The following is a 22,779-nucleotide window of genomic DNA, read 5'->3' on the forward strand; positions in this document are numbered from 1 at the left end:
ACAAACGAACAAACAAAAAAACCCCAACATTGAACTAATTAAGAATACTGCAAGCATAGTGTGGCAAATACAAGTACTGCTCCTGATTTAATGGATGTTGGCCTCATGAGCATCTCAACTGCATTAATCGGGATGCTTCTTTCTAAGGAAATAAATTTCAAGAAAAATGTGTGTACAGCCCTCCAATATAAAAGGTAGAAATGTTAAAATATCCCATGGCTATATAAAAGCAGCTATGGTGAGAGTATGAAATCCTTGTCCAGAAACCTCTTTGGAGAAGAGGGACCAACTTTACAGTAAACCTGTGAAGAGTAGCAAAGGAGATGTTGCTTTCTGTGTATTTTTAAGAGCTTGTTAATAGTCCTATATACAAACAAGTCTACCCAGGCAGTCTGTGCTAGCAGCAATGAGAAAAAATCAGTTTAGCTCAACTGCATATTCTTTTCTAGGTAAAAGCTCATGGTCCAGGTCTTCGAGGGGGCCTTGTTGGAAAACCAGCCCAATTCACGATAGATACCAAAGGGGCAGGAACTGGAGGTTTGGGTTTGACAGTAGAAGGCCCGTGTGAAGCTAAAATTGAATGCTCGGATAACGGCGATGGAACCTGCTCTGTTTCCTACCTGCCTACAAAGCCTGGAGAGTATTTTGTAAACATCCTCTTTGAAGAAGTTCACATTCCTGGTTCACCATTTAAGGCAGACATAGAAATACCCTTTGATGTCTCTAAAGTCATTGCCACAGGCCCAGGTCTGGAACGTGGGAAAGTGGGTGAGGCTGGGCTGCTGAACGTCGATTGCACAGAAGCAGGTCCTGGGGACCTGCGGGTGGACATGGTGTCAGATGCTGGCTCCAAAGCTGAGGTCCAGATTGATGATAACAAAGATGGGACTTATGTCGTAACATACATACCGCTCTCAGCTGGCATGTACACAATCAAGATGAGATATGGAGGAGAGCAAGTGCCAAAGTTCCCAGCCCGTGTCAAGGTGGATCCAGCTGTGGACACAAGCAAAGTTAAAGTGTTCGGGCCAGGAGTGGAAGGGAAAGGTGAGAGCAACTGTTGTTATCAGTCTGCAGCACTCCTGGTCCTTTATCCTTCACAGAGTTCTGAACAGTAGAAGTTGCAATAGCCTTGTGTGTTTCCATGGTGACCCTTGGATGGGGGTGTTTCATTATGTTCTCAAATTAGTTGTTTATCATGCTGGTTCACAAAATGTTTTGTCGTTGGGAAGTATGTGCAGTTGAAGTGACTTCAAAACATATCCTGCAGATGTCTTCCGAGAAGCTACGACTGAGTTCACTCTGGATGCTCGACCTCTAACGAAGACTGGTGGTGACCACATCAGGACACAGATTGTGAGCCCATCTGGCTCCCCTACAGACTGTCTCATCCAAGACAATGCTGATGGAACCTATTCAGTAGAGTACACACCATTTGAAAAAGGTAAACTCTGTTTTCTTTTCTTTTTTTTTTTTTTTTTAAACTTGAGCCTTGAAAATCAGGAGCAGGCAGCTCTTCTGACACTTACAATTGGCAAACTGCCGAGATCTTGCCGGTAAGTTGTTGGCATCTTAGCAAGACTTTTTACCAGTAGAGGAACTAATTCTGCAGGAATTAGCTCTATTTTAACTTGAACTGGTGTTTATGGTAATTTGGCTTTAGAAGAACAGCACATAGGTGGCGTCTTGGTTGTGAAATGCTAGCAAAGTCTTGTGAAATGCAAGAGGAAGTTCTTAGCCATATACTGGCATTTAAGTCTGTATCATCTTGTAGAAGTGATGTTAAATTACAAGACTATTTAGGGGATTTGGGATATGTTTTCCTCCTCTTAACAGGTCCACACACAGTCAGCGTAACGTACGATGGTGTACCTGTGCCCAACAGTCCCTTCAGAGTGAACGTGACAGAGGGCTGCCACCCGTCACGTGTGAAGGCACAAGGACCTGGACTCAAAGAAGCTTTCACAAATCAGCCAAACGCCTTTTCAGTTATCACCAGGTAACTGGGCCTATGTGGTCCTTAAGTAATATCTGAGGGAAGCGTGTAGTGGGCTGTGCGATGCAGGATGCTAACCCAGTACAGATATTTATAGAATTATAAAATATTTGTAGAATATTTATGAAAGTTATGGAAAGGCCAAGCTGTGTCCTTCTGATTACTGTGTGTGCTACCTCATGGTGTACTGAACACTCCGTTCTGCAGAGATTAGGGTTTGATAATGCTTGAGGATAACCTTCTAGGAGAATGCGAGTGAGGTTATATGAATGGCCTTGCATGCCAGAGCACGGCGAAGGCTGGATATCAGAACTTGGGTTCCTGCCTATCAAATAAGGGTAAAAATGCAGCTAGAGCTTGCAAAGGCTATTAACCTGTTGTTGGAAGCAGGTAATTCTAACAATATTTTCTGTCTTGCAGAGGGGCAGGAATTGGTGGTCTTGGAATAACTGTTGAAGGACCTTCAGAGTCTAAAATTAGCTGTAAAGATAACAAGGATGGGAGCTGCAGTGCCGAATACATTCCATATGTTCCAGGAGACTATGACGTTAACATCACATACGGGGGAGAGCATGTTCCTGGTAAGAGCTCTTGCTCAGTGGCTTTCAGAAAAAGGAAGGCAGTGAGCTAAGAACTTGATGTCTTGGCTGCCTTTCACTTGTGATGGGGGATGTTGAGGTTTTGACTTTCTGCTTTCCCTGGGAATTCAGGCAGAAGCAGCGGTAGCGTTTGTTCTTCACACCTAGAAGGGAAGTGTGGAGCACATTGTGCTGTGGTCTGGTAGTTTTGAGGAAGGTCTATGGTCTTTTCTGAAAAAGCTTCTGTGGGGATGTCAAGGTTACTTCTTGAGATGGTAGCACGTGCAGCAGGGAATAAGAGTGACTGCAGATGGGTGGGGAAGGGACACTAGCCCTTGGCATATAGCTGGTGTTACACACAAGTGGTACATAACATATTAGGTCAGGTAAATAGCTGTTTGGTGTGTGAATGCCTTCAGGGCTCTGTTCTGCAGTATGATGGTCTAATGGGTGAGCTTGTTGTGGGGATTATATTAAACACCACAAGTTTTGATCACTGCAGAAAGCATAGTAACTGTTTCTTGAACCCCAAGTTTACCCATGGACACATTTGCACTGGATGCTAAACTGAAGTGAAGTAGGTTTAAGGAATGTTCCAGGTACATCTGGCATCCAGCAGTTCACAATTAAAAGGATAACTTGATTGATACAAAGAATTAAATGGTCCCAAAGGCCAGACATATTTTGCTGAAATGTTCCAGTTCTTGTGTGCTGTCATACAGCATACATCCAGGTATACTTCCCGAGACACGGAGTGAGCCAGTTCTTCACTGTTGGTCCCATTTTATTTGTCAACATACTGAACTCAGTAAAATATGAAGGAAACAAGTGCCTGCATGACACTTTATTTACACTCCTAGTTTCTTTCATAAATTTTTTTCTGAAGTGCGAGAAGCAGATGGATGACAGCTGATCTGTTGAGTAGACAGTGGAAACACAGAAGCACCATCATTACAATTCTGGCTTATGCAGAAACAGAGAAACAGAGGGGAGGCTGTGGGGTTGTTATTCCTGCCTGGGGTTGAGAGATAGTAATAAAAAAGCCCAAAGAGAAGTAGGGAAAAAACCCTTTGCTTTCCTGTAACTGTCAGCTCGGTTGTTTTTAACACTTGCTGCGTTAACTTCCAGGCAGTCCTTTCAAGGTTCCTGTGAAGGATGTTGTGGATCCCAGCAAGGTGAAGATAGCAGGACCGGGTCTGGGAACAGCTGTTCGAGCCAAAATCCCACAGTCCTTCACTGTAGATGCCAGCAAGGCAGGAGTAGCACCCCTTGAGGTGGTGGTGGCAGGACCCAGAGGTAAGAACCAAAGTATTCTGCCTAGCTGTACCCCAGTCTCTGCATTTGAGTAGGTAACATAGTCCTGGCCCCGATTGCAAAGATGGTGATGCCACTTGAATGAGCATTTTCTCCATTCCTGTTCATCCAGCACATGCACCTTGACAGCTGACCCGTGTGTCATGCTGTAAAAGGAAGAGAACTGTGTCCTAGGTAGTCCTGCTTTGGGCAGTGCCTTTGATGGCTTTATCCTGATTTTCAGAGGTGGGAGGAGTGTCGTGAGTAACCATCATTGGCGAACAATTGTGGCTTAGATTTGGACATAAAAAAGTAAATCCAGTTTCAGACGTGAATGGCGACTTGGGAAACCTGTGTCTACTGCGTTGCAGGAGTCTCTGAAACATAGTGGAACCCCTCAGTGGTCCCCAGAGAGCAGCAAGGCCATCAGTGCTAGTGTTAATGATGTTGGCACTAACCTAGGAAAGAGCCACATCTTGGTGGCACGGTATCTCGGCAGCGAGTGCCTGTTGGCTGCAAGTCTCACGTTGGTAGGAGGCAGGAGCCGGTTCCCCCCTTGAGGGTCAGGTCCCGCTGGTGGGGGTGCCCCCAGGTAACCCTTCTTTAATTCTAGCGGAGGAGATGGATTCCCAGGGATGGCGCTCCCCGTTGAAAGCGATTTCGGATTTCTTTAAAGGGGATCCCAAGGGTGACACTAAGACAGGTTTGAACTCTCACTAGCTGCTGGCAGTTCTGGCTTTCAGAAATCCAACTGGCAACAGCAAGAATCGTTTGGAGAAGGGAGTGGGAACCGATGGTGTTGCTTTTAGGCTTTGCACGGCAACTATACGTTTCTTTTGCGCTTGCTTTACTGCTAATCCTTCCTGTGTTTTAAAGCCAACTTGTAATTGTAGACTGCTTTGTGTGTTGATCTGAACCAGTATGTCACATAATCTGCTGTAGATTTTTAGCTTAATGCAAATTAAAATAATTGATCCTGCTTTCTTAGGGCTTTGGCAGCTTGCAGGGCTCTCGTGCGTAGGCAGCGAGCCTGCCTTTCCAAATACCTGATTGTGAAAGACTCAGTGAATGCTGTGTACTGACTGAGTCCAGGGCTCAATTCTGTGCAGTGAGTCCCAGTAACAGTATGTCATCTTGTAAATGACAGTTCAGGCAATGGTAACTACTACACATTTTCTTTCTCCAAAGATCTTCAGTGTGTTTTGAGCAATTGCTCTTGACCTAGACTGTACAGAAAGGCAGATTTGTCTCCGGTGTTTTGATGCTAGCTTTTGTTTACAGTGGGAAGGTGGGGAGCCCAGAGAGCAGTGGGTAACAAATCTGTCTCCAGTCAATGATTCTTGAATACAAAATAAGGGGAACTGATCATTGATCCATGCCTAGTGCCTTTATTCTAAAAAAAAAAAAATAGCTTGTTGCAAACTGTAAATGAGCTGTTCATCTTGGAGCTTTGTGCAAAAAATGACTGGTGAGGAGCTGGGTTTCAAAAGCACAACTGAGAAGGTGATCTCTTGCTTTTTTAGGAGTTGTGGAGCCTGTTAATGTAGTTGACAATGGAGATGGCACCCACACGGTGGTGTACACCCCTACCCAGGAGGGACCCTATATGATCTCTGTCAAATATGCTGATGAAGAAATTCCTCGCAGGTAAGGTGTTGAAGATAAACTTGGATGAACTGAAAATTTAATGACCTGATTGTGTTCTCCTGGCACATGAGCACCAATTAAGGACTGGCTGTGGTCCTTTCTGCTTAACCAGTGCAGCTCCTTGCATGGCTTCAGGGTTTAGTGGTGGCTGGAGACTGGTGCACCTACAGCAGCAATGCTGTGGTGTAGGCGTGTCCTTGCCTCAGCATGCACTGCAGTAACTGTCAGCAGACTTAGGAGGAGGAGGCAATAATGAGTTTGTCTTTTCAGTCCCTTCAAGGTGAAGGTGCTTCCTACTTATGATGCCAGCAAAGTGACAGCAAGTGGGCCGGGTCTCAGTTCCTACGGCATACCAGCCAGCCTGCCTGTGGAGTTTGCGGTGGATGCGAAGGATGCCGGGCAGGGACTGCTGGCTGTGCAGATCACTGTAAGTAACTACAAAACCAAGCAGGAGTGGAAACACATTGTTTTAGGTGGGTGCCAGCTGGCTCCTATTAGAGGTTTCCACAGCCTTACCCTGACATACCCAGTGTCCTCAAGACTGAGCTGGACCTTAAGCTCTGGGACAGGAAAGTCTTGCATTCTGTGAAGCTCTTGAGGCTGCTTTTTTGAGACTTTCTTCTTAAAGTCATCACCCATACTATATTTGGCTCTTGGTTAACTTTACGCTCTGCAAATGCCCAAAATGAGATAGTTTCTTCTAAGAATTTGAAAATGCTGGAATTTGAAGTGGAGATAGCCTTCTAGCAGTGTTGTTCAGCAAGGCCATGAGATAACATCCACACTGAGCACTTCATGATGATAAGTTAATAAACCAGTCTCCCCCACGGTTACCAAAAGTCAGAAGATGCTTAAGGAGATGCTACAGGAATGGTTTTATTTGGCTTTGTTATTGCTCTTTCTGAAATTTCTGGTGCACGGACTCTGTGGCCTTAGCAGAAAGGTCTCTGGTTAGTGGGCCATGAAGCACATTTCTCAGCTGTGGCATGCCTAGGTCGTGCCATGGCCGGTTGTACTTGCCCTTCTACATTCTTGCTCCTGAGCTGTCCTGCAGTCTGCTCAGGTGCAGCAAAGCACTTGCCTTCATTCTGGCATGCAAGTGTGCTCTTAAAGGATCCATAGTGCTTATCAGAGATCTCAGCCTGGCTGTGGCTTTGAAGATCAAGTTCCACAAGTCCTGCATGGTGGGAATGCAGAGGTGATCCTCCTCACAGCATTTGTTTGCTTCTTGTTCTGAGCTGTTGAATGGCAAACATTTCACAAGCCTTCGTGAAAGAAGTGAGCTTCTTGACGCTGTACCTAAAATCCCAAATCTTTTGCGGCTTATGCTGTACCCCAGGCAGTGTTAAGTCGTAAAATACAGAATGGGCTTAACATGCAGTTCCCTGTAAACAAGCCTGGCATACTTTCTGAAATGCTTTACTTTGCAGCTGGTAAGTTGCACTGAAAGCTGAGGCTGGGAGTTGCTCTGTTGGAAACATTATGCACAGTGCTGATCTTGGTTGTAGATATGAAAGCTTGATGCTGAACCTCAGGTCTGTATTGTTTATGCATGTCTCTAATTCTTGTATTCAGTGTAGAAATGGTAGTTAAAGGTACTACATGGACCTCCTTTTAACTGTAGACCTTGCAGATTGTCGGGAGCTGGATGCCTCATCCGTGAAGCTTGACGGCAGACTCCAGTAATGCTTCCCCTGAGCTCACACCTTTCAGGGAGCAGCTGGCTAAAGCTACCTAGCGCTTTGTCAGGACAGAGCTGCACGGTCTGGTTCTTGATCTGTGCCTCAGGGGCCTGGGAAGTGTTCTTCGTTTCCAATATGACAATGAAGCCTGAAACTTTTTACAGTTAATACAGAATTTGTTAAAATGACTTGCTGCGTCTTGTAAACATTCTTGTATCAAAGAGTATTTAATGATAGCACTGTTTGCTTTATGGTGATCTGATACCTTTTTGCTCCTAATAGTTTATTCCTAATACTAGCCCTTGAGTGAAACATGTTTAACCCTCAAAAAGCTGCAGTTGTGTACCTGTTTGTATCTAAATATGGTTCTGAACCATAGATTTGCTGCCCTCCTAAAGAAATTAATAACTAACTTCATAGTGCCTAAATCTTCTGGTTTGCATTCCTCAGGACCAAGAGGGCAAACCCAAGAGAGTGGACATTCATGACAACAAGGATGGCACTTACACAGTCACCTATGTCCCTGACAAGACAGGCCGGTACATGATTGGTGTGAAGTATGGTGGAGATGATATCCCGTCCTCTCCTTATCGGATCCGGGCATCTCCAGCTGGGGATGCCAGCAAGTGCTTGGCCACAGGTGAGTGCTGGCTGCCGCTTGTACTTCGTGTAAGGCTGCCTTCTGGGCATGGCACAGTTGATGTGTTGAGTGTAGAAGATGAAGAAGACTCGTGTAATCTGGCTGCTCTTACAAGAGGGTTTTTCCTAAAGGTAAAGAAGCATCCACCTCGCAGGTGAGCAGGAATCTCTTGCAGTCTCTAGCAAGATCTTTCAAAGTCTCTGGGTTGTTATAAAAAGCCAGATGCAACCAAAGTGTCGTACTTATTTTAGCCTGGATAAATCCTGCTGAGAAGTGCAGTGAGGTTGATTTAAAAGTAACACTTCCACAAACATTCACTGCACCATGCTCCTTGCAATATGAGTATTGCAAGAAGCTTTTCGTTCTGAGCAAGAATCGAATTCTGAGCATGTAAAGAGCTGGCTGTGTGCTTCTGCATCAGCAAAGCCTGTTCAGGCTGGGTGTTATTAGTGGAAGTTTCTGCTGCTTTTCTGTATGGTCAGGGTTAGAGACTGAGCACTTTTGGGCGGTGTGGGTGGAAGGAGAGAACCTAAAGGTGGTATTACAGGTCAAAAAAAAATTGCCTTAAAAATCTGCACCTTGATGTACTCCGAGGGACTTCAAATTTGTTGCTGAAGGAGCAGACTTACAGTTTCAACCCTTACCTGTGCTCACTATGGGTGGGCATCACACAGCTCTGAGCTGGCCACCGTGGCACGCTGTCAGACTCACAGCTGGCTGGATGCTTCTGGTGGGGAGCAGGAGTGACAGAAACTAGTTATAAGAATTCCACTAACTGTAAATCCCATCATTTTAAAAGAAACAAATATGGCAAGACCAAATTGAACAGAGAAACTTAATCTGTAGCTGTAGACCTGAGAGTGTCTGGGCATCGTGCTGACCTGCATCGTGCCGTTAGAGCGTACCTGCTGCCCGTCTGGCAGCCGTCTACTTTCAATCCTGCTTAAACAGAAACATGTCCCTGGCACAAGGGAAATGCAGAGTGGCAGGTATCCCCTTGCTTCAAAACTTCTTTAAAAGAGGCCTTAGTGGCTGAATCCAATACTCTTCCAAGTAACTCAAGTCTCTAACTGTTCAAAATAGCTGATGGAGATTATTCTCAGATGCCAGCTTAGATTTCCCCTTTCCAAGAAGTGCCTCTGACTCACTGCTGTAAAGCTGAAATACAATCACTGTAGGAGTAGATGTTGGAACGTTGTCAAGGTGTTAAAGTGGCAGTTCATTGCCTCTTGAAAATGAGCCATTTACCCAACAATAAGTGCTGGTCAAAAGCAGGAGTATTAAATATGTACTGCAAATAAGACTTAATAGTTCTCATTTAAACACAGTGTTCTTCAGGCTGGATCTGGTTGCTGCACTTTGGGCATTGTTTCATGATTTTCTTTTTTTTTTGGGATGTGTGACAGAACGGTGGAAAATCATTTGTGGGTATCGTAGGAGGAAACATAGCCATGGCTGCTACTGTGCCCTTTTATAGCTGCTTACACAGGAGGTTTATGTTAAAGCTGTGACAGCCGAGTCACTGGCTGGGGCAGAAGTTAGTGTGTTTGGTTCTGCATAAAGGAGTAGGATGGTAAGAGGATGGATTAAGGCATTGTTTTCTTCAAACTTAGCTTTTCCTCCTCTCTTCTCATCCAGCCTCTCTGATTGCAGAGGAGTGGGAAAGATGATGGCCAGCTCTTGCATACTGCTGTGCTGACCAAAACTACGAGTGTCCCTTGTTTGCACATCTGCTCCCAAAACCATTTCTGTGGGTCCCTGAGACCAGAGTTCTGGTGCCGTGCTTCCCAGGCGCCTTGTGGGCGGCCTGCCTGGGAAAACTGTCCTCTGAACACTTCCTGTAACAAAAATTGCCTTGTAGGTCCTGGAATTGCACCCACTGTGAAGACTGGTGAGGAGGTTGGTTTTGTGGTGGATGCCAAATCAGCAGGGAAGGGAAAAGTGACGTGCACCGTCCTGACACCAGATGGGACAGAAGCTGAAGCAGATGTTGTTGAAAATGAGGACGGGACTTATGATATCTTCTACACTGCTGCCAAACCAGGAACCTATGTGATTTATGTCCGCTTTGGTGGGGTGGACATTCCCAACAGTCCTTTCACGGTCATGGTAAGCCAGCTTTCCTCCAAAAATACCTCCCACTCAGATTCCTGCTCAGATCCCTGCTGCCACATTTTACTTAGTGATAGGTTAACACTGTGTTTAAATGTTTGTTTAGATGTTTACTAGACTAGCAGGACCTAATGAATCCTTGTTACTTGCAGAGATTATTTTGAGCAGGCAATACAATGAAGATGTATAGAAGTCATCAGAAGATGAAGTCTTGGCTTCTCTGAACAAATTAATTTTTCATTTCCCAACCACATACTTCTTTTTCTAAATGCTGTAAGGGTGGTTATAACCAGCTTCTATGACTAATTAATTCATTGTCAGATATGGTGCTCTGATTTGACCGTCTCTCATTCTTTGTAATGTTGACCCCAAAATAAGGAATAGTCTGCTGATGGATCCTGAGGAATTAGGCTGCTGGCTCACACTTAAAAGTGATTTGCAAGTGCAAAATCTAAACTGTTATACCCAAATCCTCCTCCTAATTATATTCCTTCCAAGGTGCAGTACTTCAGTCTTTTTTAGGCTTAAAAAGCAAAGAAGATCCCAGCCTCGCTGAAGAGCCAACTTGGTGCCTTTCAGGGCTCACAGAAGCCCTTCACATGAAGAACAGCTTCTTGGTGTTGTCAAAACAAGTCTTGGTCTCCTAATCTGAGCCAGGGCAGCCTCTCAGACCATGGAACCACAGGGCTGCACTTGTGCTAAGTCTGGCCAGAGCCTGTGGGCAAGTCCTCGGGCTAGGCACAGCCGCTCTTCCTGCCTGCTTTGAGCACCAACCAAGGCAGATCTCTACTGCTGTCTCCAAAGATTTCCATGAGAAAAACTATTCCCTTGGGCACTGCTCAAAGCTCACTGCAGGAAATACCTCTCCAGGTCAGGGAGCCTGCTCCCAGCCAGCCAAAATTCCCACTTCCTAGCTGAGTGATGCAGTATGTGTTTGACTTGGGTGTCTCAGCTGGGGGCGGAGAACGGTGAAAACAGCAGTGTTTCTGTTTTGCATTGGTGTTCCTCGTGGAGTCTTTCCATGCATAAGTTTCCAGCAGGTCATTTTGCTAGGGTGTTTTGCAGTGGTGTGAAGGGGACAGGAGGAGCTGGGACAGCTGAGCCCGGTGGAGCTGTGTGTGTGGGCGTCAGCCCCGGCTGCTCCTGTTGGGTTAAGTGGGGGAGATGGGAATTTGCAAGTCATCCTCTTGGCATGCCTGGTGGGAAGGGAGGCTGCTCTGGGGGAAAACACATTCGGTGTCTTGACGACGCTATCCCAGCTATGAATCAGAAGAATAGCTCTGCAGCTATGACTGGATGTGGGCTGGGTCATTCACCCCAGTGCATGAGCTGGGAGCAGCCTTCCCACGGTGGCAGGCTCCCCTGCCTCCCAGTTCACACACCATGCTGTGCAGCACTTGGAGACTTGTATCTTAGGTTTAAATCTTTCACTTTCCTCCCTGCACCAGTCTCATAAGAAAGCAGCTCTGAAATTCAGTTCCACCTGTGTTTGGGGTCTGCTTTCCAGCTTCCCTCCCACGCTCATAACAACGGCATGTACTGGCTTTGCCCCTGTGCTGTGCCACTGGTGACTTCCCTCAGTGCCTAGTGCCCGCAGGTATGGGCAGCTTCCCAGCTCCCCTGGCTGGCTCTAGGTCCTTGTGTTGTGAGAGGAGTGGGAGGGCTGCATGGTGGGAGGAAGCTTTTGAGGAGCTGGAAGGAGCTCCTGGGAATGCCTCCATGCTAGAGTAACACCTAACCTGCCTTTACCCCTGACCAGGCTGTAGATGCAGATGATGCTGCCGTGCGGTCGCAGGAGCCAGTGGGCGCCTCCCCCCCCGGATTCCGCCCTTGGGTACACAATTTTTACATTTTTCAGCTGTTTTCCCCCCATCTGTGTTCCATTTCAGATGACAGCCTGCTTCTTGGGACTGCTTGAATTGCTCTAGTCATTGTGTTCATTCTTTCTGTTTGATCAATTGTTCTTGGGATCCAGACCTTGTTTCTCCTTTGCTGCTTGAAGGGAGTCTCCAAATAAACTCTCGTTTAAACATGAAGAAGATTGTTACACCTACAGCTTCTACTTCTGCAATGCCTACTGCTGGCAAAAGCAGCCTGAGTGCATTGCTTTTTCTCAGTAAGACAGGACACAGTATCTTGAGTCTAGAGTGGCATTGTGAAACTTGTTTCTTTTGTCCATTTTCTGTGGCAATCACTCTGCCCTATTAAAAAAAAATCACTTTCTCTTCCAGGCCTTAAGCAACTAAATCTTTTCAGATGGAGCCACTTTGGGTCTTGCGTTTGCTACGTTGTCTTCCATCTCTTTGTGTTCCATTTTTATCTCTTTTAACTTTATTCCAGCATGTCTTCCATTCACATCGTGTTTGATTCGCTCTGATCTGCTCTGCGGCGGTGTTACGAAGGAGAGCTTGGCCGCACACTGCTCTGGTCGAGCCCAGCCCTGTGCCTGACCACGATAATCACCACCTGCTCTCTTCTGCTTGTGCTCACAGCAGAGTTGCTCAGTACTTATTTGGGTGTGCCATCTTTTTTGAAGTGTCCCATCCTTTTGCTTCGTTTAGGTCACGGAAGAAGCTTATGTCCCGGTTGGAGACATGAACGGCATGGGATTCAGGCCCTTTGATATGGTTATCCCTTTTGCCGTAAGGAAAGGAGAAATAACAGGTACCTGAAGTACATGTAGCCTCTTGAGGAGGATTTGCTTTTTGTTAATGTGTTTCTCCATTTGCAGCTAACAGTGTGGGTGGTCTAGACCACAGCATGTGGGGGAGGATTGTATCCTGCCAGCAACTTAGTTGTTTAATTTCATGTCAGTGGCACCCGCTGAGGGTGAGCAGCATACGCCCTGCCCAGGGTTTGAGTTGAACGAGGAGATTCTTGGTGTTGCTGTGGTCCTCCATGCTTGGCTGTGACCTACTGAACTGTAGGACCTGTTGCTGCTTTTTCCCCTCTGGAGCAGCTACATGGATCCTTGATAAGTGCCGTTATGTGTTTTGTGCAGATGCTGCAAAACGGTCTAATCCTGCGTTCCTGTCACATACCTTTGCTAAAGCAAGTGACCCCTCTTCTGCAGGTCTGAGAGGATCACCCCAGTAGCACCCTGGTCGCACTAAGTTCCTGCACACATGGGCTGTGTCCCCTCCTGCCCTCTGGCTCAGTAGTCCCGCCCCAAGCCTTGGTCTGTCCCTGCTGAGGGGTCAAACAATCTTTCCCTTTCAAAAGAGCTGCAGGAGAGGGAGCATCCTGCAACAAGGTAGATCAGTGGCTTTCCTAGGGCTTGCTGTGGAAATTTCAGTGGTTGAAGCAAACAGCCCTGCCTGTAGAGTTTGTAAAGGTCACAGGAATGCTTGCCAGATGTCTACTGCTGTGTTGTATTGATGTAGCTTAAGTAGAAAACATGTCTGGTTAGTGTTCCCATCAGTCTCCTATTTGTGCCTGTGGGTAAGGAGTTTAGCAATTTAAAAGGCTTGTTTAAAATGGCTAGACGATTCTTTGTGGGTGGGAGAGGGGAAGCAGGGAGCTTCTCCATCTTTAACTCCCACGGTGGCTTTTTGTAGGTGAAGTACACATGCCTTCTGGAAAGATGGATACACCCGATATTGTGGATAACAAAGACGGCACAGTAACTGTGCGATATGCTCCTACTGAGGTTGGGCTGCATGAAATGCACATAAAGTACATGGGAAAGCACATCCCAGGTGAGTGACAAAGCAGGCGACACAATTCTGAGTGCGGTGTCCTGCTGATGCATCTCCTCCCTGTGGAGGTTTCTGTAGCTTAGTTACACTGCAGTCAGAGCTGCCCAGGACGTCGTACTGTTCGGCAGCAGTTCCTCTGTGAGCAGTCCAGGGAGAAATCAAAGCCAAGGAGGAGGTGCTGGCACATGTGAGCTCCATTGTGGTTTAATAGTGCCAGCCAGGCTTAAAATGGATTTTGGTTTTGGAAACTAGCTTTTGTGGCATTTTATTATGAAGAAGAAACATACAATTTTCAAACTACCATTTTTTTCTTGGGTTGAAATTTACTGCTGTGATGCTCAACAAAACTAGTGGTTACAGTGTATGTTTATCCTTAAAACTGTATTGGAATAAAATCTCCAGTCTGTGGGGAGGACTGAGTGGCTAAAGCACTGTAGTTACTCTTTCCATTTCATTGCAATAAAATAAAACACACATGCACACTATGCTGTAATCTCTCTTTCTTCCTGGCTGCTTCTTAACAAAGAGAAAACCCACTGCCTTTCATTCCCTTTCTCTTCTTTGTCCTTCCTTCACCAGATCCCGTGGCTTCCCAGGCAAAGCTCTGCCTCGCCTGGAAGCTGGGGCTGCCCTGTGGCTCCCTGGGCTGCGTGGGGCTGGGGTGAAGAGGAACAGGGCCATGTAAGGGTGTGTAGACATCAGAATACCTTCAGCAATCCCTGAGCTGGGCTGCTGTTGGTGTACAGACTCAGGACAACTTTGGCTAAAGCAGGGAGCTTGGTAATGTGAAGTGTGGTGCTGTTTCACTATGTTCAGCAATTTGTATGGATACAGCATCTCTGTAAGTACCAAACTGTTGGATGTAGTGGTTCAGTAAGACTGCTACCCTGCACCTGGACAGAAGGATCATGTGCTGTGGTGTCTCCTTCTTGAAGGCTCTCATTAGTCAAACTTGTTATGGTCTCAGCTGAAAAATCTAGCTTTGGCCTTGAGAGTTATCTATGTCTTTTTTTGAAAACATTACTGGCTGTTGGTGACAGTTCTTTTTGTTTTTGTGCACCAGCTTAGCTAATCTGAGCTGGCAAATATGTTTTTGGATACCCTTCAGATTTGCTAGTTCAGGTTCATTGAGTCAGACAATGCGCTGTGCTAGTTCCTAATTCTGAGCTACCAAAATTCAGGATCTGTGCCTCAACTGAAGGCTTGTTTCTGAGTCATGTTCTGATTTAATGTGCTAAAAATAAACTTATAATGAATAAGACGCTTTGCAACAGCATTGAAGCTTATCTCTGGTAATTTGAGTAACACTTTGTCATGACTGAATGTGGAACAAATTGTGGAGAAGTATCTTTTGAAGATGAAAGGGGAGGCTTATTTGTTTTAAGTGCATTACAGTCACACAAAAAATCTTCAAATATCAAGTAGTAAGAAGGGCACTGAAGAACATGGATATCAGTATGTGTAAAAATAAGATCCTATTGGGTGAGAGCAGCTTGATATCTGCTTTGTTCTTGTAGTCTAGACCACTCATCCTTAAAAGTGCTTCTTTTGTTTTGTTGTTTTGTTTTTCTTTTAGAAAGCCCTCTGCAGTTTTATGTGAATTATCCAAACAGTGGGAGTGTGTCTGCTTATGGTCCTGGCCTCATTTATGGGGTTGCAAATAAACCAGCAACTTTCACCATTGTCACTGAAGATGCAGGAGAGGGTGAGTCTGTTCTTTAAACCCATCATGCCTTAAACTAGGAACTTCTTGGAAAGCTCATCACTATTAATTTGCGTTCATCTGTCCAACTATGAATCTCTGGTATGATACAAATTACTTGTGCAAATATCAGTCTGTAACTTGCAGTAAAAACTTTATTACCTCTTCTCCAAAGCAGTAGATGTACCCTGTGGTACGGGGTGCAAATAGTTCATTTAATTAAAAACACACCAAAGGCAGCTGAGATGTCTAGTAGTAGATGATTACTGGATGTGGAATCACTGTTGAGTAAATCTAACCGACTGAATAGAGTTGTGGTATAAGTGGATTGGCCTGAACTCTTTTTGCTGCTGCCCTTTGAAAACATGCATCTAAGCTGCATTTTTAGTACCAAGTACTCTTTGGACTTAGTGTGCACTAAAATTTACAGAAGTGCTCTTCTCTGTTTTGAAGGTGGGCTGGATTTGGCTATTGAAGGACCTTCAAAAGCAGAGATCAGCTGCATTGATAACAAAGATGGGACCTGCACAGTCACGTACCTGCCCACTCTGCCTGGGAACTACAGCATCCTGGTCAAGTACAATGACAAGCACATCCCGGGCAGTCCGTTCACAGCTAAGATCACAGGTGTGAAGTTTAGACTTCTGAAAGCACTTCATAATGAAGATTAGTCTCCAGTGGCATGGGGACCTGGTTTGTAGTGGGAACATGAAGTTCTCTGACTTTTTATGCACTTAATCTTGTAATATTTTCTGACTTGTTTCTTTTTTTTATATTCAGATGATAACAGAAGACGGTCTCAGGTTAAGCTTGGTTCTGCTGCTGACTTTTTGTTGGACATCAATGAGACTGATCTCAGTCTCCTAACAGCCAGCATTAAAGCCCCATCAGGTCGTGATGAGCCTTGTCTTCTGAAGAGGCTACCCAATAACCACATTGGTAAGCTCTCTGACAGTCTTGATCTGAGGAGAGTAGTATAGTAGTTCTACTCCAGTTTGCTTTGCTATGTAAAATGACTGATGTCTCTGCTCGTTCTCAGAAGAGCATTGTTAAATCAAGTGGTTGATACTGTCTGAGACAACTGGTCAAAGACAGAAGAGTATGAAGAATGACATCTCGTAGCTTGCATGTGACACGCTAGCTTGCGACTGAAGTGCTTTTTGTCAGCATATGTGACAGGCTTTGTAACCCGTTTGAGAGTAACTCTTCAACATGTGTAAAGAGAATGGTCTCTCAGTATTTCATTTCTTGGTGTGATTAAAATATTACATGCATAAAAAGTGCATGAATTTGTTACATTTGTCTGCTTTGTAGGCATCTCATTCATTCCACGGGAAGTAGGAGAACATCTAGTTAGCATCAAGAAAAATGGAAGCCATGTGCCAAACAGCCCTGTGACAATCATGGTGGTCCAGTCTGAGATAGGAGATGCCAGACGAGCAAGGGTTTTTGGACGTGGCTTGGTAGAAGGACGAACCTTTGAAATGTGTGACTTCATTGTAGACACAAGGGACGCAGGTTAGTATCATCACAAAGGGACTGAGATGTTGTGACAGATGTGTCCTCTCTAAATGAGAGCATTGTCTCCCTCAGCATGTGACTACCAGATCACAAGCTGCAAAGCAGGAGATGCGAGTAGTGTTTTAAGTGTGCACCATAATTATTGTCAGTTATTGACTACAGACAATGGTATTAACTTCCAAAATGCTTTGCATGGTCATGGCTGATGTCTTCTGCTACAGCCAGCAGGAACTGACACTGAGGCACTGATGAAGCTTTTCTTTCACTTGATGGTGCTGGTTCTAGTATCGTTGTGTACAGCAAGAAAGAAATGAGGAAGGTATTTCCCTAGTAGTTTAATGTGGAGCCTTGGCCACAGTCTTTGAAGCTAACTTTTCAACATTAATGAAATAAAAGGAATATGGTCAGAGCATTTTAGGAGCTGAATTGAATGCTGTGCTTTGACTTATCGGACTGATTAGGACTACAAAAATGTCATTAGACATTGTGCAACTCTCACGTGCCCATTATGATGTAAATCTACTGACTAGCTACTGTGTGGGCTATTTTGTGTCAAATTTAAAAGAGTGCTATGAAAACCTGAGGCTAACTTAGTTGCGTTGTAGGTTATGGTGGGATCTCACTGGCAGTTGAAGGACCCAGCAAGGTAGATATCCAAACTGAAGACTTAGAAGACGGAACTTGCAAAGTGTCCTATTTTCCAACCGTACCTGGCGTGTACATTGTGTCCACTAAATTTGCAGATGAGCATATTCCAGGTAAGCAGAAGTGTTGGGCAACTTTTTGTTTTGTATAAGAGAAGTCTTGCCTCACTGGCCTGTACACTGAAACTGCAGGTGGGCCGTGTGATCTGGCTCACACCGTAAGTCACAAAGATTCAATGAGGTCCTACCAGTACCCTCCATAAGCAGCAAGCATCCAAAACTCTTCTGGCTACGTGGGTTGTATTTCACTTGGACCTGACTTAGCTGGCTCTAAAACTTCCCTTCTGATCCTCTCCAAGTCAGAGGAAGTTTTCAGTCCTCCCCTTGATGCATAAGAAGAGGAGGAATGACTTGCTGTGATACTTGCAGGCAGCCCCTTTACTGTGAAGATAAGTGGTGAAGGAAGAGTTAAGGAGAGCATCACACGAACAAGACGGGCTCCCTCAGTTGCAACAGTGGGAAGCATATGTGATCTGAACTTAAAAATTCCAGGTAAGCAATGTCCTTATCCCCATAACCATAACTTGCACTTGTGTAGTGTGGGTGTACCTGAAGTACTGGAAACAGGAACTCCAGTGTTGTTGAGAAATCCTCATGTTAAGATGGTTTAGGGAAGAAACACTGTCAGTGTGGTCTCTGAACAGTTAAAAATAAGAGTAACCATGATCAACATACAGAGAAATAAATACTGGGGGGTCTGTAATCTAGTCTGTGTAGAGCAGACTGGAGAATGCACTGCACAGTTCACCCTCTCTCCAGGGTTTTAAGATCATCATGTTGGCTGTTAAGTGTTTGTGCTGCTGTCTGGCAAATGAGTCACACAGGCCAATCTTACTGGCTGCTCTTATCCAGCCTCTTCACTTGCCTCTGTAGCACCTGGTAAGCTGTCACTGGCCAGGCTTGCTGCTTGGCAGCACATACCTAATAGAGTGTACAGACTGGCACCTTTGTGCCTCTTCTGTCCTTTGTACTGTGTAACCACTTGAGCTCAGGGCCTGCTTCCAAAAACAAAATACCAAACCTTTTTGTCATATTCTAACCCGTGTTCTTTTTTATTCTCTTCCTGTTAGAAATTGATTGTGGGGATATGACAGCCCAGGTAACTAGTCCCTCTGGAAGAAACTTTGATGCTGAAATTGTAGAAGCTGACAAAAACACCTATTGTGTCCGCTTTGTGCCACAAGAAATGGGGGTCCACACTGTGGATGTCAAATACAGAGGGCAGCCAGTGCCAGGCAGCCCCTTCCAGTTCACCGTGGGGCCGCTGGGTGAGGGAGGAGCCCATAAAGTGAGAGCTGGAGGCCCAGGGCTGGAGCGTGGAGAGACAGGTGTCCCAGGTGAGTCCTCTGTCTGTCTCTGGGCCCCAGTGCCCACTGTACGTAGGTCTGCAGCGCAGTGCTTTGGTTTCGATTGGCCTCTCCTCTGAGAGCTGAGCAGAGCTTGGTGTGACAACGTAGGGTTGTCCCAAACCAGGGGTGATTAGTGGAGAAACATGAAGAAGTAATATCGCTGCATAAGGCAGACGGAGAAGACTAGAAATACATGTTTTGGAAACTGACTGCTCTCACAGGGTGAGCTTGAGTTTGTAAAGTGTGTTGTACAGGGCCAATAGGCTAATAGGAGCCTCTTGGAAAAACTGCTAAGTGTTATTACCCAGGCTGATGGAACAAGGTACCTTTCCTACACAAGTAGGAATGTTGGATGCTGCACAATCAGTAGCAGCAAACTTACTCTTGTATGCTCTCATGTGTTTGAATAGCTGAGTTCAGTATATGGACACGGGAGGCTGGAGCTGGGGGACTGTCTATTGCTGTGGAAGGTCCAAGTAAAGCAGAAATTGCCTTTGAGGACCATAAAGATGGATCTTGTGGCGTATCGTACATAGTTCAAGAGCCAGGTGCGTACCAAGGCCCAGTCGTGCTGAAATAACACCGAATGCTCCTTTCTAAGAAACTAAGGACACTCACTGCTTCTTTTCTCCCTGCAGGCAACTATGAGGTGTCTGTGAAGTTCAATGATGAGCACATTCCTGAAAGCCCCTACCTGGTTCCCGTCATCGCCCCCTCCGATGATGCTCGCAGACTCACTGTCACTAGCCTTCAGGTGAGACATAAGGAAACATCTCCACAAATTGCCACATAGACTGATTCCGTCCTTGTTCTCCAAGACCAAAATGGTTGTCTGTTCTTAGTAATAGCCTTGCCTTGGTTGGTGCTTGTTTTCAAGCTCAGCTTGTAGCCAGAGAAAGATTTTTTGGCAGCTGGGCCCTTGATAGCTTGGGCTGATTGAGCCTGCTCAGCTCTGGCTAGTCAGTGTTTGAAGGCAGAAGGTTCACCTGAACATATGACAGGTGGTAATGCTTGGGAATTAAGAATAAGAGGCTCTAGAAATAGCGTTAGAGGAACAAAATCTTGGTTTCCATGCTCTTAGCTGTTGAAAGGCCAAGGAGAACTGAAAAGATGAATGTGAACCACCAGTGATCGTGCTGGTACTGAGTTGCTCAGCTGGCACATGGACTGGAGAGCTGGGTTTCCCCGGATGAGGCAGCGTAGGGCTGCGTGGCCAGGACACTGCTGCGCCCTTGCTGGAGCATTCACGTGGGCAGATGAAGGGGGCCCTGCGTGAGGTCAGGGTGCAGATTTTCTCTGGCTGACATCATGGAACCACATGTTGCAGCTCAGACGATTCATGAACAGTAGCAAATCAGAGTGAATCACAGCCTTGTAGCTGGTCTGGGCTCATCTGTTAACCTCACCATATCATTGCTCTGTGTGTGGTTACATGCATTAAAATACAAGTAGCATTGAAGGCCCAGCTTAAATCTCCAAAGCCAGAAACTTGGATATGAGACTGAGAATCTGTGTCTAAATGTACTGTATCTCAGTCTTCACAGAGTAGTGATAAGTCATTAGTACTTCAGTTGAGACCTTTTTTTGTAGATGTCCCAGCTGTGGTCCCCAGGAGTTTACCTGGCCTGCAAGACTCATCCACTTTGGCTGAGTAAATGAATCATTACAGCCTGTTCTGATAGTATCTCTTCTAACCAGGAGCTACAAGGGCGTTAATTAGTCACTGTGGTATTGATGTTTCTCTTGTGTTTCATTTAAAGACTCTTTGACAGGAATACTCACTTCAGTTAAGTCCTGGAGAGGTAGATAAAGCTGAGTATCCAATAATGGAGTGCAGCATGCAGCAGCAGCCTCCGCTAAACCCGCGCCAGGGACTTGCTTTATACTTTTTACCTCAGTTCTACTCAGTTGCATTTATTTCCCTCTTCAGGATTTAGTTGAAAACAAAATCAGGTAAAGTATATTTGGCATAAATTATTACTGCTGGGTAGCTGCACAGGCTGCTCTGGTGGAGGGCCATTGCAGCACGGCTGCTGAGCTGCCTGGCCTGACAGCACGGCAACATCTGGTTGTGTTTTAAATGATGTTCGCATGGTAAGATGTCTTTTGGTGGCGTTCTAAATGCAGCCTCTTGTGGCTGATATAAACATGCATATTACTGTTTCAGACAACTGGATTATCAGAGGCTTTCCCCCTGAATAAATCTGGAGTGAATGAATGGGCTGAACACGGAGCTGTATCTTAAACATCCTTTAAATGAAGTGCCTGAATACTGGGGCCTGACCTCAGGGATAACGGGTGGCTGGTGTTGTAAACCTGCTTCTGCCTGATTCTGCAGTTGTCTGGCTTCCAAAAACAGTCTGTTACCATGGGAAAAATCAGCCTAGCCAGTGTGGGTGAAGCTGAAATCAGCCACTCTCTAAGAGGGAGAGAGCTTCTGATTTGATTGTTAATGCAATTAACAACTTTATGCCTTTTGCTGAAATCTAAAAAAAAAAAAAATAATTGTGTTGAAGTGGTTATTTCCCACAAGTCTTGTGCTGTCTGAAACTAGTAGTTTAATAATCTGACTGTTGCATTCTCAGGAGTCTGGATTAAAAGTTAATCAGCCAGCATCCTTTGCTATAAGGCTGAATGGGGCAAAGGGCAAGATCGACGCTAAAGTCCACAGCCCCTCCGGAGCTGTAGAAGAGTGCCATGTGTCTGAGCTTGAGCCAGGTGAGCACAGCTTTATGTTGGTCCAAAAAAACCCGGGTGATTTCCAAAACACACTTGTTTCCCCATTGCAAGGGGGCTCAGTCCCTTTTGCTTGCAAACGGTATAGCCAAGGGACAGACACCTTGCTTGGAGAATGAATTCTTGTGGTCAAGAGCTGATTGCTCAGGGTTATGTCCACACTTTTCCTAGATAGCTGATGAAATAACTGAGCCCTAGCTTGTGTAAGATACAGTTACTAAAGTCTTGGCTTGCGGGTGAGGGTACAGTGATACTAGTCAGAAATGAAATACGATGTGGTTGTTGAATTTAGCCAGGGAAGAAGTTTATTTTTCAAAGCTGTGCTTCCATCTTTGACTAATATTTTATTTTTAACTCACACTCACTCCTTCATACAAAACATCAAGGAAGCGGAATATAAGCAAACGCTACAGAAAGCTCAACACCTGTTTCAGCAATGAGCTTTTCTTCTTCGCTTGAAGTCTGAATGAGTTATGGTTTGTACTATGGACACACAGCAGCTGTCCAGCTGGGGAAGATCAGTCCCTCCTCTGGGCTAACATGTAATGAAAAGTGTTAAATATCAGCAAATTGCCAAATGACTTTATTAAGTGAAGGTGTGGTGTCTGTGGTCTCAGAGCAGCACACTCACCCTACTGGTAAGATTTGGCGTTCTCTTACCAGCTGCTTTTCTTCTCTGCCCTGCTCCCTTGACCGCTGACAGGTTGGGCTGTGATTAAGCTGTCATGTTTAGTGCACATGAGGCAAATAACCCTAAAACTCACCCTGTAGACTAGATGACAGCCGAGATCAGCTCTTAGTAGACAAGGTGAAAATGCAGCATATGACACCTCCTGCGATAAACACAGTGCTTTCCTACTTACCTGCCAGCTTAGCAGCTCGTGTAGCTGCGAGCGCAGTATGCAGAAGCGTCGGAGAAGCCTTGCTTGGGTCGCCGAGTAGCCCAGTGTTGGGTTTGATGGCTCTTTTACTGGTTTGTCTCTGGTATGTCAGGAAGGCCTCTTCTCTCTTGCAGATAAGTATGCCGTTCGGTTCATCCCCCACGAGAACGGCGTCCACTCGATCGACGTGAAGTTCAACGGGAGCCACGTGGTGGGCAGCCCCTTCAGAGTGCGCGTGGG

The 22,779-nt window shown here is 45.6% G+C and overlaps 1 protein-coding gene across 1 annotated transcript in view; it reads left to right on the forward strand.

Annotated features, from left to right (window-relative positions):
* Window positions 1–22,772, forward strand: part of LOC103769582 (filamin-B) — a gene marked incomplete at both ends in the record, with an annotated part of 42,976 nt that extends 20,204 nt beyond the window's left edge. Inside the window, 24 exons of the mRNA XM_008936794.1 lie at window positions 450–1,047; window positions 1,271–1,444; window positions 1,837–1,999; window positions 2,417–2,577; window positions 3,703–3,870; window positions 4,481–4,570; window positions 5,391–5,514; window positions 5,785–5,941; window positions 7,647–7,836; window positions 9,698–9,945; window positions 11,708–11,782; window positions 12,510–12,612; window positions 13,506–13,646; window positions 15,223–15,351; window positions 15,802–15,975; window positions 16,129–16,287; window positions 16,663–16,866; window positions 17,475–17,627; window positions 17,943–18,065; window positions 18,644–18,910; window positions 19,333–19,470; window positions 19,561–19,676; window positions 21,508–21,640; window positions 22,674–22,772. Of these exons, the coding sequence (XP_008935042.1) occupies window positions 450–1,047; window positions 1,271–1,444; window positions 1,837–1,999; window positions 2,417–2,577; window positions 3,703–3,870; window positions 4,481–4,570; window positions 5,391–5,514; window positions 5,785–5,941; window positions 7,647–7,836; window positions 9,698–9,945; window positions 11,708–11,782; window positions 12,510–12,612; window positions 13,506–13,646; window positions 15,223–15,351; window positions 15,802–15,975; window positions 16,129–16,287; window positions 16,663–16,866; window positions 17,475–17,627; window positions 17,943–18,065; window positions 18,644–18,910; window positions 19,333–19,470; window positions 19,561–19,676; window positions 21,508–21,640; window positions 22,674–22,772 (4,087 nt within the window). The remainder of the gene's footprint in view (window positions 1–449; window positions 1,048–1,270; window positions 1,445–1,836; window positions 2,000–2,416; window positions 2,578–3,702; window positions 3,871–4,480; window positions 4,571–5,390; window positions 5,515–5,784; window positions 5,942–7,646; window positions 7,837–9,697; window positions 9,946–11,707; window positions 11,783–12,509; window positions 12,613–13,505; window positions 13,647–15,222; window positions 15,352–15,801; window positions 15,976–16,128; window positions 16,288–16,662; window positions 16,867–17,474; window positions 17,628–17,942; window positions 18,066–18,643; window positions 18,911–19,332; window positions 19,471–19,560; window positions 19,677–21,507; window positions 21,641–22,673) is intronic.
* Window positions 22,773–22,779: the final 7 nt, after the last annotated feature.

The sequence above is a fragment of the Merops nubicus genome, unplaced genomic scaffold (assembly GCF_000691845.1).
Source record: "Merops nubicus isolate BGI_N331 unplaced genomic scaffold, ASM69184v1 scaffold43843, whole genome shotgun sequence".
In the NCBI taxonomy this organism is placed as follows: Eukaryota; Metazoa; Chordata; class Aves; order Coraciiformes; family Meropidae; genus Merops; species Merops nubicus.